This window comes from Aptenodytes forsteri, unplaced genomic scaffold (assembly GCF_000699145.1).
Source record: "Aptenodytes forsteri isolate BGI_AS27 unplaced genomic scaffold, ASM69914v1 Scaffold17, whole genome shotgun sequence".
Classification (NCBI taxonomy): Eukaryota; Metazoa; Chordata; class Aves; order Sphenisciformes; family Spheniscidae; genus Aptenodytes; species Aptenodytes forsteri.
This window is the reverse complement of record NW_008795027.1, coordinates 1,157,674-1,173,167: the sequence shown is the minus strand read 5'-3', so window position 1 is coordinate 1,173,167 and position 15,494 is coordinate 1,157,674. Positions and strand designations below refer to the sequence as shown.

The 15,494-nt window shown below is 49.0% G+C and overlaps 2 protein-coding genes across 2 annotated transcripts in view; both read left to right on the top strand.

Annotated features, from left to right (window-relative positions):
• Window positions 1–11,136, top strand: part of SLC25A22 (solute carrier family 25 member 22) — a 30,347-nt gene extending 19,211 nt beyond the window's left edge. The window contains exons 5-9 of the mRNA XM_009276012.1: window positions 5,971–6,089; window positions 7,545–7,716; window positions 8,529–8,683; window positions 9,557–9,632; window positions 10,491–11,136. Coding sequence (XP_009274287.1) covers window positions 5,971–6,089; window positions 7,545–7,716; window positions 8,529–8,683; window positions 9,557–9,632; window positions 10,491–10,644 — 676 coding nt within the window. The 3' untranslated portion in view covers window positions 10,645–11,136. The remainder of the gene's footprint in view (window positions 1–5,970; window positions 6,090–7,544; window positions 7,717–8,528; window positions 8,684–9,556; window positions 9,633–10,490) is intronic.
• A 2,253-nt stretch (window positions 11,137–13,389) lies between these two features.
• The window catches only part of IRF7 (interferon regulatory factor 7), a 7,288-nt gene continuing 5,183 nt past the window's right edge, over window positions 13,390–15,494 (top strand). Inside the window, exon 1 of the mRNA XM_019471198.1 lies at window positions 13,390–13,410. Coding sequence (XP_019326743.1) covers window positions 13,390–13,410 — 21 coding nt within the window. The remainder of the gene's footprint in view (window positions 13,411–15,494) is intronic.

The window sequence follows — 15,494 nt, the reverse complement described above, 5'->3', positions numbered from 1 at the left end:
TTTTTTTTTTTTTTTTTTTTTTTTTGCATTAATTTTTTTTTTTTTTTTTATCCTTTGAAAAACTTAGAGTTGAAATGAACTTGCTTTTAAACTGCTAGGAAAAAAAGTGGCATAAAGCCTGTTTTCAAAAGGCCAGGCTGAAAACAACAACTGTGGCGTAGGAAGGTCCTGGCTGCAAATTGCTGGAAGAGTATTTTGGGGATGTATCACTGCAGGTTTGTGCTAGACTCCCTTTTCCTTGGCAGTGCTCTTGGATGCTGCTGGAGGTAGAGTGTCGGGGCAGCACGACCTCACATGGGACCCGGTGCCCTTGTGATGCACCCATCTCCCTGAGTCTGGAGATGTCTGTTCCTGCAGTGCTCTTCACCCTGGGACCAGCTCAGGGGGGCACTCCTGCCCGTACGATGCTTTTCCCCTCCTTTTGGTGCAGGAAGGATGTGTGCTCGCAGGCTAGGGGACTTCTGCTTCTTTGCCTGTTTCTATTTTGATGTCGAGACTGGTATGACAGCCTACTGCTACAGCTTCTTGTTTCTTGATGAAACAAAACTAACTGTGTTGGTCCTCCCAAGCTGTCCTGGTCATTTAGGAACAAGGGAGGACTGGGTGAGTTGTGTGAGTGCTAGAAACCGCCTTGCTATGCCATGGAAGAAAGGAGGAAAACCAAGACACTGAAAAACCTGAAGGGCACCCCATAACCCTGATTGAGAAAGGCAATAAGGGTCAAACATTGTCCTGTGATGATTTTGGCCTGAGGGCCTCTGCAGTTCCCAGGAGAAGTAGTAGAACAGGTGACCCACAGAAGAGTCTTCAGACAGGTCCTTGTTCCTGTGGCGCTCTGTGCTGGCTGGACCACATGGCTGAGGAAGGCAGGATGTGAGAGAGAAGGGAAACTTCCAACCTTCAGGCTGCTGGAAACACATGACTTTTTTTTTTTTTTTTTCCCTCTGGATTTCTGAAGCTGGATGTGTTGAGACCCCCATAATCTCACAGCTGCTGTTAAAATAGCAGCAGCTTCATTGTCCAGAGCAGAGGATGTGAGAAGAGGAGTCACTAGGGCTAACTGAAGCACTTGAGTGTGAAGCACTTGGGTATGAAGCTAAGAAAGCAATTTAAATCTGTAGTACACCAGCATGCATTTTAAGTACATGGTTGATTTTTGGGTGCTCAGTGTGTGAGGCCTCTTCGATAGATGTAAGTATTGCCTACAACTTTTTATGTCCTCTTTGAATTTGGGTGTTAAGCACTTCATAAAAACCAGTCCCTTTAAAGTGTCCTACAGGGTTTTATGTTTATCTCCAAAGTGTTGAGTGCCAGACAGCTGTTGCGTTTGGCATGTGTTTGCCAGGTTTTGTTGTTCATTTTTCATGTTCTTGGTTAAATGCTCTGCCTTGGCTGCAGTAAAAAGTGTCTCAAGGCTTCTTATAAAAGCGATTTCTTGTTCATAAAATCTCTCCAGTGTCCCTGGATGAGTTTCCTGCTGCTCTTCTCCAAGGTGTGTTATTCCCTTACCTCTCCTCTCCTCTTTAGTCTTGACCTTCATTTTGCTTGCTGTTCTGGAGCAAATGCTGGCAACCTGCTGACTTAACAGCTCAGATTCCTAGGAAGACCAGTATGATTGTGTTAATTGTGTCTTTGCTGATGCGAGCAAATTTTCTTCCTTTCTGCTTCCCCCTGCCTTGTACCTTTGCTCAGAGGAGAGAAATAGCCAACTGTAATCCTGAGTCAAGCAAGGCACTTTTCCTTCTCTCCCATGCAGATGGGGAGACGGGAGCTTGTTCTCTGTTGCCTTGCCAGCTGATATGTCTCCCCAGCGGTCCTTCCTTCAGCTTCTCTTTCTGGCTCTCCTAAAATACTGGGACTATCTCTTCTGTGGCATCTGTGTAAGTAGCCATTGCATGGCCTGGTTGATCCTTGAGCTCCAGAATGCTCATACACAGGCTGTAAAGTGAGGCTCTTGATTTAGGAAGGAGGGATGCTGCTGCTGCTAGTCCTGCTGCTGAGCTGCTGTGTCACCTTGCACACACTGTGCTTTGCTCGTTCTCTGGGCAGGAACCCTTGTGAGCCAAGGCAGCCTCTCTTGTAGTTATCCCCTGGATGTCCAGATGCTTCTTTAATGCAGATAACCCTCATCCAACCCACCGGGACTTGTAGGTGGGGGAATCCAGCCCTTCCTCTAGAGAAAGAGCCAGTTAAGAGCTGATAATCTCACTGCGCCTATTCAGGGATAGCTATCTGGGGGGGGGCTCTGTTATTTAGCACACAGAGGCTCAGGGAATTACAGTGGGTTGAAGTTGTAGACATCAAAGGTCAGCCAGAAAGTAAACGCACTTTCAACTGTTAATCTAGAGGGAGCTAGAGATGGGGTGTTTAATCACAGAATACACCTATGAGAGGAGCATTGCCCTTGTGTCCATTCCAGGTGCGTGTCTTGGGACAAAACACGGGTTGTGTCCATGCTCAACGTGCCCAGACGTGTTGCCCTGCCCATCGTTCACTTCCACAGACATTCGTATTGGAACAAAACACTTGGGATCTCCCGCTAGGGCAAACGTGATGTAATGGGTGCAGGCACAGAGTCATCTTCCTCTTGACTTAGTCCAAACACGCAACGCAGAGCTTCTGTGGCCAGAGGTAGGTTGTACCATACCTGGAGTAACGTCTGCCAGAGCAAGAGTTAATCTGGTGGCATTACTTTGAGCAGTTATTAGAGTGGATCTGTCCCACATCAGTGCTTTGTTTTGCTTGTCTGAGGCATTTTTGAGCTGGCACTAGGAGTGGGAGGGAGCTTTCTTGCGTTTACATTTCCCAGCATCATAGCTCCAGCTTTTCTGAAATGCAGTTGCAATAGCTTGTTGTTCCCTCTTGGAAGGTCAGGGGTTGGGTTGAAGGGACTGACTGGCAGTTTGTGTGCACGTCCCTGTGTGGCTGTGGCAGACAGGTTGCCCTTCCGTTGAAGGACAACTCCTGTGTGTTGGTCCTCTAATCCATATCAAAGACCCACTATTTAAATTGTTTGAAAGCAGCTGACTCTCTCTGGTTTGAAACTCTTGGGGAGCTTTCTACAATCTGTTGGGTTGACAGACCAGAGGCAGAGGTTATTTTATGAGTGAGGAAGGTGACATCCAAGCTGGGGACAGTAACCTCTTGAGTAGCAGAAACAAACATATGGCTTTGTATGGATGTTTCCTTAGGTCAAAGATTTCCTGCCTTTGGAAATCTTGTCATCCATATTCCAGAATGGCTGGTTTGGGTCCCTCCCCAAGCACAGTCAACTCCTACATGGCCAAGATTTTTCAGAAACTTGAAAAAAATCCTACTCTGCTCCCATGTGACATCAATATACCAGTGCTTTCAGAGATCCTAACTTTGGACTGATGTGTTGCTCTTGAAAAGCCCTCCATAAACCTCTAGTTCATGCTTTTTGACTTTCTTATTTTTCAGCTCTAGTTTGAAACTCTAATTTAGATTGAGCATGAATCTTCTCCCCTTCCTGTTTGATATTGTTGATTTGTCACTAATTAATTGCATGTCAGTTAAAAAAGTGGAACAACTGATTTCTGCCAGTGCAGAATTTGGAGCTATTGTGTATATGTTATATTTAACACCCTCTTGCTTTGATAAAAGATGGTTTCTGCATTTGTAGGACCAGATCCTTGCTGGTGTTGCAGCTTTTGAAGGTAATTGAGATGTGCCAGTTTTTAAACCACTGAGGATAAGGCCTGTGGTGCCTTAAATATTTAAACCCCCTTGTCATCTAGAGATGAATCGTTTTCAAACTCCTTTTTTGCGCAGACTGGTGAGGTTTTGCAAAGGAAGTTTGACCCCTGTATGGCAAATTTTTAAACCTCCTGACAAAAGATTTGCTTATCTTAGGCTTTTTTTTTTTTTCTTCGACTCCCCCCAGTTCCCAGGATATGCAAACCAGAAGCTGAAAGCCCTTGTTCTAGATGCTTTTGATGTACCTGTTTGACATCTCTAAAATACACCCACGCACATAAATCCTTTGCTGGGTCACACTGGCGTAGGTCCATGGAGTTCTATCAAGCCAGGCTGGCTTTTGTTGGCTGGGAAAATGGTCCACAGATGAACACGTAGGGCAAATCTTCCTGATCTTTTGAACTGGGGATCAAAGCGGTCGCGCTGGATGAAAGCCAGGAGACATGTACTCCAGGGATGCTCCAGGGCTCTTGCTAAAGTGGGAGATGCTCTGCTGTGCCATAGAGGAGGACTGGCAGCCAGCTCCTTTGGGTAGTTTGCTTCCTGCCATGGCTGGGCTAGAGGTTGTACAGCCTTGCTGCTGACTGTATTGAGCTGTGCAGAGACTGGCGGTGTGCTTCAGGCCACTGGAGAGGCACAAGTTGGCCACCTCCAGGCATCAGTGCCAGGGGGGACCTCTGGATTTGCATACCCTGATACCTACATACCTCCAGGAAAGCTTGCTGCACACAATTCAGCGCCCGTGTGGGTAACTCTGCAGGAGGGATTGTGTTTTGCAGCTTCTCATCTGTGGGGGGGATTTTGGAAAGGGGAGTGAAACGTTCCTCCCTTTAGCCTCACAGGAGAACTCTATATTTAGTCACTGGTAATCTCCGTTGTGGCTCTGTGCCTCTAATCCCCTACTCCAGTATCCTCCCTGGAGAAGATGAGAGGTGGAGAAATTGGCACGGCTGACGTGGTGGGGCAGCAGGATTACGGCGCATCTCCCCTCCCTTTCTATAGGGTTGGCATTGAAACTTCTTTGCTGGCCCACAGTGCCACAGCTGTGCTGTGTGTGCGTGCATATGAAACCCCCGGTAAGGGAGTGTGGCTTGGTTTTGCAAGGGAATAGGGCATATCATTGTGGGACTGCTTTTACCATAGTGTGGGGACTCGCCTTAAGATGAGGTATTGCTGCAGGAGCAGGGCTGGGGGCAGTAAAAATAGTACTTGCATTTAAAACAGAAAAAAGAGGAGGCTGTTTCCCTCTGGCTGTGTGATTTATATATGCCTTTGTTTTGGGGTTTTTTTTTCCCTTTTAGAAAAGAGCAGATCAGAGGCACTTTTTTTCTTTTAATCAAGTCAGTGTTTTCTGGTGCCAAGGGGTGATATTTTTTTACAGGGCGAAAACTCATCAATTTCTGAAAATTGAGGCTTTCTTAGCATTTGCATCCTGAGTTCCTCTTTTTAGTCTTAGCTGGGCTGTTTCGTGGCTTTGGGATGGAGGGAGCTATGAAATGCTGCGTTTTGTTAGGCAAGAACATGTCGCTGATAATCCCTGCTCTCTAGTGCAGAGGATGCACAAAGCTGCAGTGCTGGGGGTCCATCCCATCCCTTGTCCCTCAGGCAGGACCAGTTTAGTGCAAAGGCTACTTTTTCAAGTTTGGAAAGGCTGGTGAGGTGAAGAAGCTCCTAACTACAGGAGAACTGCCTCCCTGACTCTCATGTTTGCTGTTTATTTATTTTGCTTTTGTCATAGAACTCCAAAGCAGCAGCTTGAATATTTCCCCCCCTTGCTCATTGCCCTGTGGTCTCTGTTAGTTTGTTTGTGGGGATGTTGACTGTGTTTAAAGAAGTAGGCTGGCAGAAGGAAAGCTGCTTATCCCCCTTAACGCTCAGGTCCTCTGCTTTCTGAAGGCTGTGCCCTGACCAGGGGCAACGCTGGGCTGGAAGAGAGCTGCAGCTATCTGTCTGGGGATGGAGAGGGTTGTGTGTTCCCATCCAGGGCTGTTCCGGCTGGGCTTGTGGCTTTTTCTGAATGTTCTGTTTCTGGGGCCAAAATGGGTCTTTTCCTCAAGATCGGGTGATGCCGGCAGAGTTGTCAAGTCTGGGCTATGCTGAACTGTCAAGCCTAGCAGGTTTCCCCGTCCCCCCGGCTGCCTCTCCTGTAACCCCCAGGGTCAGAGGTGTGCCCCAAGCCCCTGCACCCAGCTGCCCTGGTGTTACTGCAGGCCACCACCACTGACTGACTCTTTCTCTCTTTTCTTTGGGCAGGAAAAAGCTGACACTGCTGAGGGAGATGCTGGCGGGTTGCGGTGCAGGTACCTGCCAGGTGATTGTCACCACTCCCATGGAGATGCTCAAAATCCAGCTGCAGGACGCAGGGCGAATTGGTATGTGGGCTTCTCTTCCCTGTGCGCTGAGCAGGCAGGGGGAAAAGGGCTGGGACTGGGCTGTCAAGGCAGAGGGGGAGGGAATGAGCAGAGAAAACCCTTTTTTTTGTGAGTGATTAAAACTTGGTAGTTACTGTGTGCCTAAAAAGGAATTAGCATCCTCCAGTGCTTTTCCTGTGGTGCTTCCTCCATCTCCATGTTTTCTGGTGTCTATTCTCTCTCTTCTACCACCCATAGCACCTCCTTAACAGCTTCCCAAGGGGAGGTGTCCTTTCCAAATGACTTGTCTCCCCTCTTACTCTCTCTTTTTTTCCTCCTGACAAAAGCAGCAGTTGTCTCAGCTGAAACAGTAAATAAAATTCTCCTGGCACGCTGGGTTTGGAAGAGGTTTGGGGTCAGGCTCTTGGGGCTGTGGGGAGGAGCTGGCATGCAGAGGCAGGAGGGATTGCGAGCCTTTTGATTGAAACACTGTGGGGTGTTTCTGGTGAGAGCAGAGACCAGAGTCTGGCACAGAGGATCTGGGCAAAAGAGCTGTTTGCTATGGCCTTAAATCTCTTCCAGAGGTCGGCCTGAGGTATGGCCTCGTTCCCCAGGAGCCCTGCATGACACTGTTACATACAACGTTTGTGGCCCTTCCTGGAAAATGGGCCACTTTGTCCTTTAATCTCTCCTTTGATGTGGTATTCCTGAATAATCACAGATTTACTTTGTCTTTCCTCTCTTTGCTGTTTTTAATGCAGACCTTATCCTCTTTGTGGATATTATTTTAGAAAGTTTGAAGGAATTAAGCTATGGTTTGAGGGTTCAGACAAAGTTTTCACTGCTGTGAACAGCCTGTTCTCTGCGTGGCAAGAGACCTGTGGTATGCTGGTGGCAGGCAGAGGACTGCCTACAGGTTGATGTGCTCTCCATCTTCTGGCCGAAGAGCAGAAATGCATCAGTTTGAAAAGGCTGCGTGTATAAATGTGGCATACCTAGTGCAGCTGAGGAACTCCCCAGGTTAATGATTGCTTTCAAGGGAAGGAAGCAAAGAACAGAAGTGTTGAACCTCCCTCATTCATTAATATCTTTTGTTTGTCCTACCCGGGGCTTGGGAACGTAGCTGGAAGCAGGTACCATCATCTGCCTGCTCATGGCAGCTCCTTTTCTCTGCACCATGGAGGTCGTGCGTGACAGGCTCCTCCTGCTTACGTAAAACCAGTCAGTAGGAGAGCGCAGTGGACAGCGTTGTGGTGTGGCAGCAGCCAGCTCTGAGACTGGGACAAGCTGGGTTGCCTCAGACTGAGGGAGATGGGCAGACAGGGAGCAAAAGCTTGCAGGGCACCTGGCTGGCCTTAGTCTGCATGTTTTGGTGCACCTGGAGATCTGCCTCTTCCTCCTTGTCCCGTGGCACCAGGCAGCAAGAGACTGCTGTTGAGCATCTTGCAAACCAGTGCTCTCTCTGCTCCTCCCCAGCGGCACAGAAGAAGCTGATGGCAGCACAGGCCCAGCTCTCCTCTTCCTCTGTGGTGGGGGCGGCAGAGCCAGCGGTGGAAACACGCACCACAGCAATGCAGATAACAAGGGAGCTGCTGCGGAGCAAAGGCATCACAGGACTCTACAAGGGCCTCGGAGCCACACTGCTAAGGTAGGACGGTGTGGGCTCGAGCGCAGGGCACCAGTGTTCCCAGTCTTGAACGTAAAGCACCAGCCGTCCAGGGGATGAGACTGCAAAGGGGGTGTTGGCTTCAGGGGGTGTGGGTTTGATTTGGTTTGGTTTCCATGCACAGGTTTTGCGCAATAAAGAAGTGAAGGTCAGGGAAGCGAGGGAGTCTACCTTTTATTTCTGGAAGATTTAATTCTGCTGCTTTCTGTGGAAAGTTTTTGTCTCCCCCATGGTCCACATTTTAACACTGTAGAGAAGTCCTTGTGAGCTAGCAAAGCAAAACTGTCACCTCAGTCTCCAGAGTATGAAATGGGTTCTGGCCCATGGAGCTGTTGGATGCAAGGACCAGTGCCCTCTCTGACATTCTTTACCTGGGCTTTCACAGAGTGACTCTCCTCTAGCTTTAACAAAGGCAGAGCTAAAGCAGCGCCTGGTGGGATGGGGTCAGGATGCAAACCTCTTGTAATTAACAAAAGTGGACAAAACGATTGACCTCTGAATGTGCTGGGGTCTTCAGTTTGAGTCTTGAAAAACTGGGGAGGCCATTGACTCTGCAGGGCTGCATGCGTCACATGGGCCTGTTGTCTTTTGTGCAGTCAGTTTTGCCCCTGCTGAGTTTCCGCTCCTGTCTGCGTTGCAATCACAGAGCTGGGATGTCTGTGTTGCACTCGTGGCTGTGCTGCCAATGCGTGATGCTTGCAGCCCTTTCTTTGATGCTCAGTTTGTTGGTGTCCCGCTCTGACTTTTGTTCATCCTTGTTCTTCTTTCTTCCCCTTCCTCCCTCCCCATCGCAGGGATGTCCCGTTCTCCATCGTTTACTTCCCGCTGTTTGCAAACCTGAACAAGCTGGGCCAGAAAGACCCCAATGTCAAGGCTCCGTTCTACGTGTCCTTCCTCTCTGGATGTGTGGCTGGCAGTACGGCTGCAGTGGCTGTCAACCCTTGCGATGGTGAGTCCCGAGTAGCCTGTGCTGGTGGCCTGGCACCAAGTGACAGGAGTCAGAGGCCCACGAATGGGCTAAGTGAGGAGGAAGGTGACTGTGCCAGCCTCTTCACAGCATGAGCGCACAGGGAGGTACAGGAGGGGAGCTCTGCTGTCTGAGCTGCCTCTAGCTCAGATGATGTTTCCTTCAGAGCTAGATCTTTGGCCGCAGCTTACAGAGGTTTGCAGTACTTGCTAGATAAGTCAGGAAGAGGGTGTCATTCATTTCAGTCATTCTCCACAGGAATGGCTGCAAACATGCCCCTGAAAAGGCACGTTTCCATGTGGAGTGATAGTATGCACACCATTTACATGCATATGATCATGGACAGCCAGGGGGACCCTCAGATCTATGGCCTTTTCTCCTGCTCCACAGCATCTGCCTTAAATATCACCTCGGTTTCTCTGCTGTGAAAAACACCAGAAAGTAAATCCTCTCTCCCCAACATTGCACATGCTCCAAGGTGTGAAGAAATGTAAGAGCAGCATCGTATATTTAGATACTTCTTCCAGAAGGAGCTGAGTATTTGAAAATCAGTTCCCACTTTGCAGAAAGATGTCTGAATTTGGAAGCATTTAAAGCTTAAGTCAGCCTTGGAAACCTTGGTCACAGTGAGGGGAGGGGGTTGGGTTTTGGGTGGCTGTATTTTTCTTTTATCCACTTGTAAAGGAATGCGTTTTCCCCTGTTTTGCTGATAAATATATGAAAATGGTCTGTGTTCTTAGTGATCTCATTTTGATTGTGTTTCAAAGACATTACTCTCAGGGTGGCTCTTGCCTGCTGAAGAGTGTGCTACATTCCCAGTGCTCACCACTGTCTCTCTTCTCTCTTTCTCCCCAGTGATCAAAACGCGGCTGCAGTCCTTGCAGAGAGGAGTGAACGAGGACACCTACTCAGGAATCCTGGACTGCACCAAGTAAGACTCCTCGTGAAGCAGGCCACCACATCAGATGTACGGCATCTGCTGCTGCCTGCTGCCAGGCAGTCAGTGCAGCTTCTAGACCCAACCAGCAGCTTCTCTGTTTCAGGTTCCCTCTGAACCTGTGCTTTTATCTATCTATCTATATGGATAGATATATACTGTTCATATATATAGGTATATAAAAGAGAACTTCTTCCTATTTTGAGCAAGGTAAATACAGCATCTATATTTAAATGCTTCTGTCAAAACCCCAACAGTCATAACACAGATTTTCTTTCTGCAAAGTGAGGCAATGCTCTGGCTGTCTCTCCCAAGACACTGTTGTCTGAAAATCCTGCAGCATTAAGGCTCATCTCCCTCCCGGGAGGGCTCTGAACAGTGGCTGCAGGAGTGCTGTCTGTCTGGGCTGTCCCCAGCCGCACTCTCCTCTGACCCTTTGCTGAACTGTGGTCTGGCTGCTTCAAAACATGAAGGGAGTTTCAAAACACAAGTGCTCTGCTTCTGTATTGCTGTTGTAGTCAGAGTCTCTCACCAGCTGGCTGTGTCTGAGGCCAGACTCCACCTACTGAGGGTGGAGTGGGCCCCAACTTTTGAACAGGGGGACCTCTTGGATGCAAGCATGGGGTTGTCTTAGCTGTACATCCAGACCCAGGCAGTCTGGCCTCCTGGCCAGACGTAGGGATGGGGCATGTTTCTCCATGGCCATTTGCAGAGCACATGGGGGATGGGTGGATGATCTGCTGTGGAGGCGGTGCCAGGCGACAGGCAGAAAGCCAGGGCATGGCCAGAGGCTCTCCTGGTGTGGTGGAGGGGTGGGATGGACACTTACCTGTCTGTGCTGTCTCTCCCCAGGAAGATCTGGCAGAAGGAAGGGCCCATGGCCTTCCTGAAAGGGGCGTACTGCCGAGCCCTGGTCATTGCTCCTCTCTTCGGCATTGCACAAGTTGTCTACTTCATCGGCATTGCGGAGTTCCTGCTGGACATGCTCCCCAAGCACCGGGCCTAGCCCCGGCGCACCTGCGTGTGCCCTCCCGCCCTCTGCCACGCCGAATTCATCCCCGTGTTTGTCATCCGTGTCAATTGGTGTCAGAGCAACAGCACAAAGGGTTTGCGCGGGGATGCCGAGGGGACGTGGTCTCCAGACAAGCAAACATGGGGAGGGAGAGAGTCCCTTTTCTGTCACGGTCTGGAACATGTCCCCTCCTGCTCCTTCCACGGACAATACCTAATTATGCATTATTTTTTTTCTTTCCTTCTTTTTGTTTTTAAATTGTTATTTTTAAGGATGCTGGTAAGCACAGACTGGGCTTGCAGACCCAGAAGTCTCTTCCCAGCCTTGGGGAAGAAGAGGGGTGGGAAAGAAATAACCTGAACCCTTATCCACCCCAGTCCCCCTCTTTCTTCCTGGAGTTGCCAGCTATCTGAGGAGGAGCTGGAGGGGCAGCTGTGTCCCCTCAGTCCCTCCTCAGCTCTGCTGGCCCTGGGTCAAGAGTGGGCACTGCACAAAGAGGGCTCATCTCATCGCCGCTGGAGGCAAGGGTGGGGGGCTGCTGGATCTGGCAAATTCCTTGGCCTGGAAACTTTCACACCTCCCTTATCCCTTTCTCGAAAATGAGTTGGACTTAGATGAACTTCTTGGAGACCAGAGGAAGGGAAAGGGGATTGTTACTACTAGTTTTGTAATTATTTTTGTTTTAAAGCAAAGGGATGTCCCTCCTAACTAGGTGTCACAGGCACATCTGGGTGAGGTGCAGAGATGAGATGTCTGCTCTGTAGGGAACATGTCTGTGGGATCACACGAATGTCCGAAGGTGCTTGGCTGCAGGCAGGGGAGGGAGAGGAACTTGGGATCAAGTTATTTTTTTTTCGGGTTTTTTTTCTGTTTGTTTGTTTTTTTAATGCAGGGGTTATGGGGAGGGAAAACCAGACAACAAGAAACCACTTACATTCCTTCAGCCTGCCCGCCCTGGGGTTATTAAAGTGGTGGCCGCAGGTGTAGATAGCTGATTTTTTTTTTCCAGCCTGGCCCCAGGTGCATGAAAGGAGGTGCCTGCTCTGCTTCTACGGTGCCCGACCTCAGGGAGCCACACTAGAAATGCCATGCCTGTGTGCTCACCTTGCAAGGTGAAAACACAAGGTCTGATTGTGCTTTGGTGTTTGACTTCGGCATGTTTGGAGCCAGCCGGTGTTGAAGAGGCGGAGGCTTCCCGCACCCTGAGCAAGGAGCTGTTTGCGCATACGTGATTATGGGGTCAAGTCCTCCGGATCATGAAAACTCATCATCCCGCTCGCTTCTGGGGTGGTGATCGTTGTTGGGTGGCAGGGGGCAAATCCACACCTACAACCCGCTCTGTCAAAGGGACACTGCCCCAGCTAACATCACTTGTCAGAGGACTTCCTCGTTCAGCACTCTTTTGGGCTGTGTAATTAATTCTAGTTTAAATGATCCTAAGTGCAAGATCAACCAATTCAGTGTAATCTTCTCCATTATTTATTCCATTTGGTGCAATCCACCCGACTTTGGTGTTTAAATTAAACTGGTCGAATTCACTTTTCTTTCCTCCTTCTTTTTGTTTTGTTCTCCAGGTGCTTGCTTGGTGTTTGTGTTTCAAATGTATATTTAAATTAATTAAAAAAAAAAAAAAATCCCTGTTTTTAATGTTTAAAAGAAAACCACCTCTGTTTCAACATTCTTGGTTTAGTTTTTGCAAAACCTGTATGTGAAGGCTTTCTTCCTTGATGCGTCCTTTTTCTCTTCGAAAAAGTTGTTCTGTCACTTTGCATATGTGAATAATTTTTTGGTTTTTTTCTTAATGACTTTGTTTATCTGGGAATGAATCTGTGCAAAGACAATGATAGATGTCTGTGCTGTGTGTAGTGCTGTGATGCTGCTATTGCTCTGGATTTCCCTTGGGTGGATTAAAAGAGAAAGATTCTTTTTTTTTTAAGGTGCCCCATTCCTTGCTGCTTTGTGACTTACAAGGAGGGTCCCCGAAAGAAACCTTGCCCATAAAAGTAGTGGGATTTCTGCTTGCCCTTCTGCCTGCAAGGATTGCCCCCTGAAGCTGGGTGATTTGCAGCTGCAGGGGGGTGCGTGGGGTGCAGGTTTGTGTTGTGGGGTTACATTTGGAGGAAAATTTGGTGCAGTGAAGGATTGAGGTTCAGGGAAAGCTCTCCTTGTCCTTTTGGATGCTTTTAAAAACCTCTTTGTAAAACTGACTCTTCCTCCCGAATTCTCCAGCTCTTATTTCACCATGTTGGAGCTGGTGACCTGAATGGGGCTGATTTTTTTTTTTTTACCTGCTTGGACATGTCCCTGAGTCAGGAGGGCAGCAGGAGGTGGCAGGGGGTAGTGACTGTGGCCCTGGGGGAGCCCCCAAGGCACGCAGGGTGCTGCTCGCCAAAAAAATAAGAGTTTAAAATGGGAGAATTCCCATCAACTTAATTAATCACCAATTACCAGAAACCTCTAAGCATCGATTGCAGTATTAAAGAATAAAAGTAGATAAATACACTTAGAGAAACGTGCCTCTGCTCCTCTCCCTGCGGGTGCCACTCGTACCCAGGGCAGGGGACAACAGCCAGCATGGGGTCAACTCTTTGTGCGTCCTACCTGGTCCCTCTGGCATAGGGTCCTCCACTGACCCCAGGCCCTTTTCAGTCGTACCTTGTCCCATGGCTCTTGTGGCTCCAGTTTGTTTGGGTTTTGTGGTGTTTACTGCCCTTAAATATGTTTTGGTGGAGGTGCCGTATGCCCCTGTCATGGGTTCAGGTGGGTGGGTCGGTTTTGGCTGGTGAAATTTCCTGGAATGCAATAAGGAAATTTACTAAAGCCCTAGGGGAAACTTCCTACAGAGCAAAAAGGAAATTTCTTGGAAATCAATAGGGGAATTCTTGGAAAGCAAAGGGAAATCATCCTAGAAAGCTACAGTAAAACATCCTGGAAAACAAAGGGGAAATTTACTGCAAGACAATGTAGGAATTTCCTAGAGAGCACTAGGGGGAATTCCTCAGAAGCAAAGGGGGAAATATTCTGGAAATTTGTAGAAAGCAATGGGGAAACTTCCTAGAAGGCCTTAGGGGGGATAGCCTAGAAATCAAAGGAGAAAAATTCATAGAAAGCAAGGAGGAAATTTCCTCAAATACCAGGGAAATTCCTGAAAAGCAAAAGTGACATTTCTTAAGAAAGTAACAGTGATATTCCCTAGAGGGGAAATTTCCCAGAAAGCAAAGGAGGAATTACTGGAAATCAAAAGGGGAATTTCCTGGACAGGAAGAATGAAATTTCTTGGGAAATAATTTCTTGCTTCCCAGGGAGTCATGGGGAAATTTCCTAGAAAGCAATAGAAGTCCTGTAAAGCGGAGAGAAAATTCCTAGAAAGCAATGGAGGGCTCTAGAAAGCAACAAGGAAATTTCCCAGGAAGCAAGGGAGGAATTTCCTGGAAAGCAATGGGAGGGAAATATCCTGCAAAGTGACAGGGAAATTTCCTGGAAAGCAATGGAGGAACTTCCTACAAAGCGATAGGGGGATTTCTTAGGAAGGGAGAAATTTCCTGGAAAACCATGCAGGAGTTCATAGTAAGCAGTAGGGAGAGGTTCCTGGAAAGAAGGGGAAATCTCCTCGAAAGCAAGAAGCATAGGGGGAAAGAGGCCAAATTCCTGTGCTTCAGCCCTGATGACCACCACTCTAGTCCTTGGGTAATAAATTTCTAAAACTCCTGCAAATCTCAGGGGTTTTTGGTTTTTTTACCGCTCCTCGCAGAGCTCAAACGGGCTCAAGGAAGAGCAACGAGGGCAAGCGCTTGGGTTGCATGTGACCTGCCTGAAATCATGGTTATTTGCTAATTTTCCTCTAATTTAATGCAAAAATCTACATAACCTGCACCACAATGGTCCGAGGCACAGGGTGACCATTTTCTATCATGGGCGGCTGTGCCCAGGACCCATGTTACTGGAAACCAGCTGCAGCCCCAGCCGGGCACCGCTTCCCCTTTCTGGGGTGGGGGGATGCCACCGTGCACCGGCCACCCTGATCCCACCTCCACCCACTCCCCCCCTCGCTTTCTGGGTCTGGCATGGCCGGCAGGGACCCCCACAGGGTTCATCCCTTTGCAAGGGTGGTGCTGGCTCTGAAACATACACACAGGGATAATGCACGACCCCAGGGTTGATCTTCCTCCTTTTTTTCCCTTCTTTTTTTGCATAAAACCGCGGTGCCGCCATGCCGGACAGCAGTGCCAGAGAGCCCCCGATCCCGCCGAGGCAGCTGCGAGGCACAGAAACCACGTGCCAGCAACTCCTGGCCCCTCTCCTGCCGTGACCAGGGGTGGTCAGGTGCTCCAACACCCGCCTCTGCAGATGTTCAACCTGAGAAGCTGGGAGCTGGCGCGGTGCCGGGAGCAGTGCCAGGCCCACAGGAGTGCCCCGGCTTTACGGGAAAAGGGAGTGCTGGGAAAGTCGGCTCCTGGACGCAGGGAGTGTGGCCAGTGCCCACTACCCTCCTGGGGTTTGCTTCTATTTTTAAATTTTTTTATAGCATGCCCTTAGCGTGAAAACCAAGGCAGCCTGAAAGAAGAAGGATTAAAATTAATATAATATAAAAGCCAGGGGATTTTCCAGCCCTGAGGGCTGAGCCCTGCATGCCCGGGCTGTGCCGCCGGTGTGCCCCGGAAAGCCCCAGCAGCGGTGAGTGCAGCTGCTTTCGGGCCGAGCCCGAGCATTTTGGGGTGTCCTCACTGCCTGCCTGCCCTTTGCTCTTTGCAAACCCGCGTTGTTTAATTTCAGGGTGCAGTCATCCCACGCCAGTGCTTTTGGGGCCGCAACAGCCCGTGGGGAGCAATCCCAGCACAGGGTCA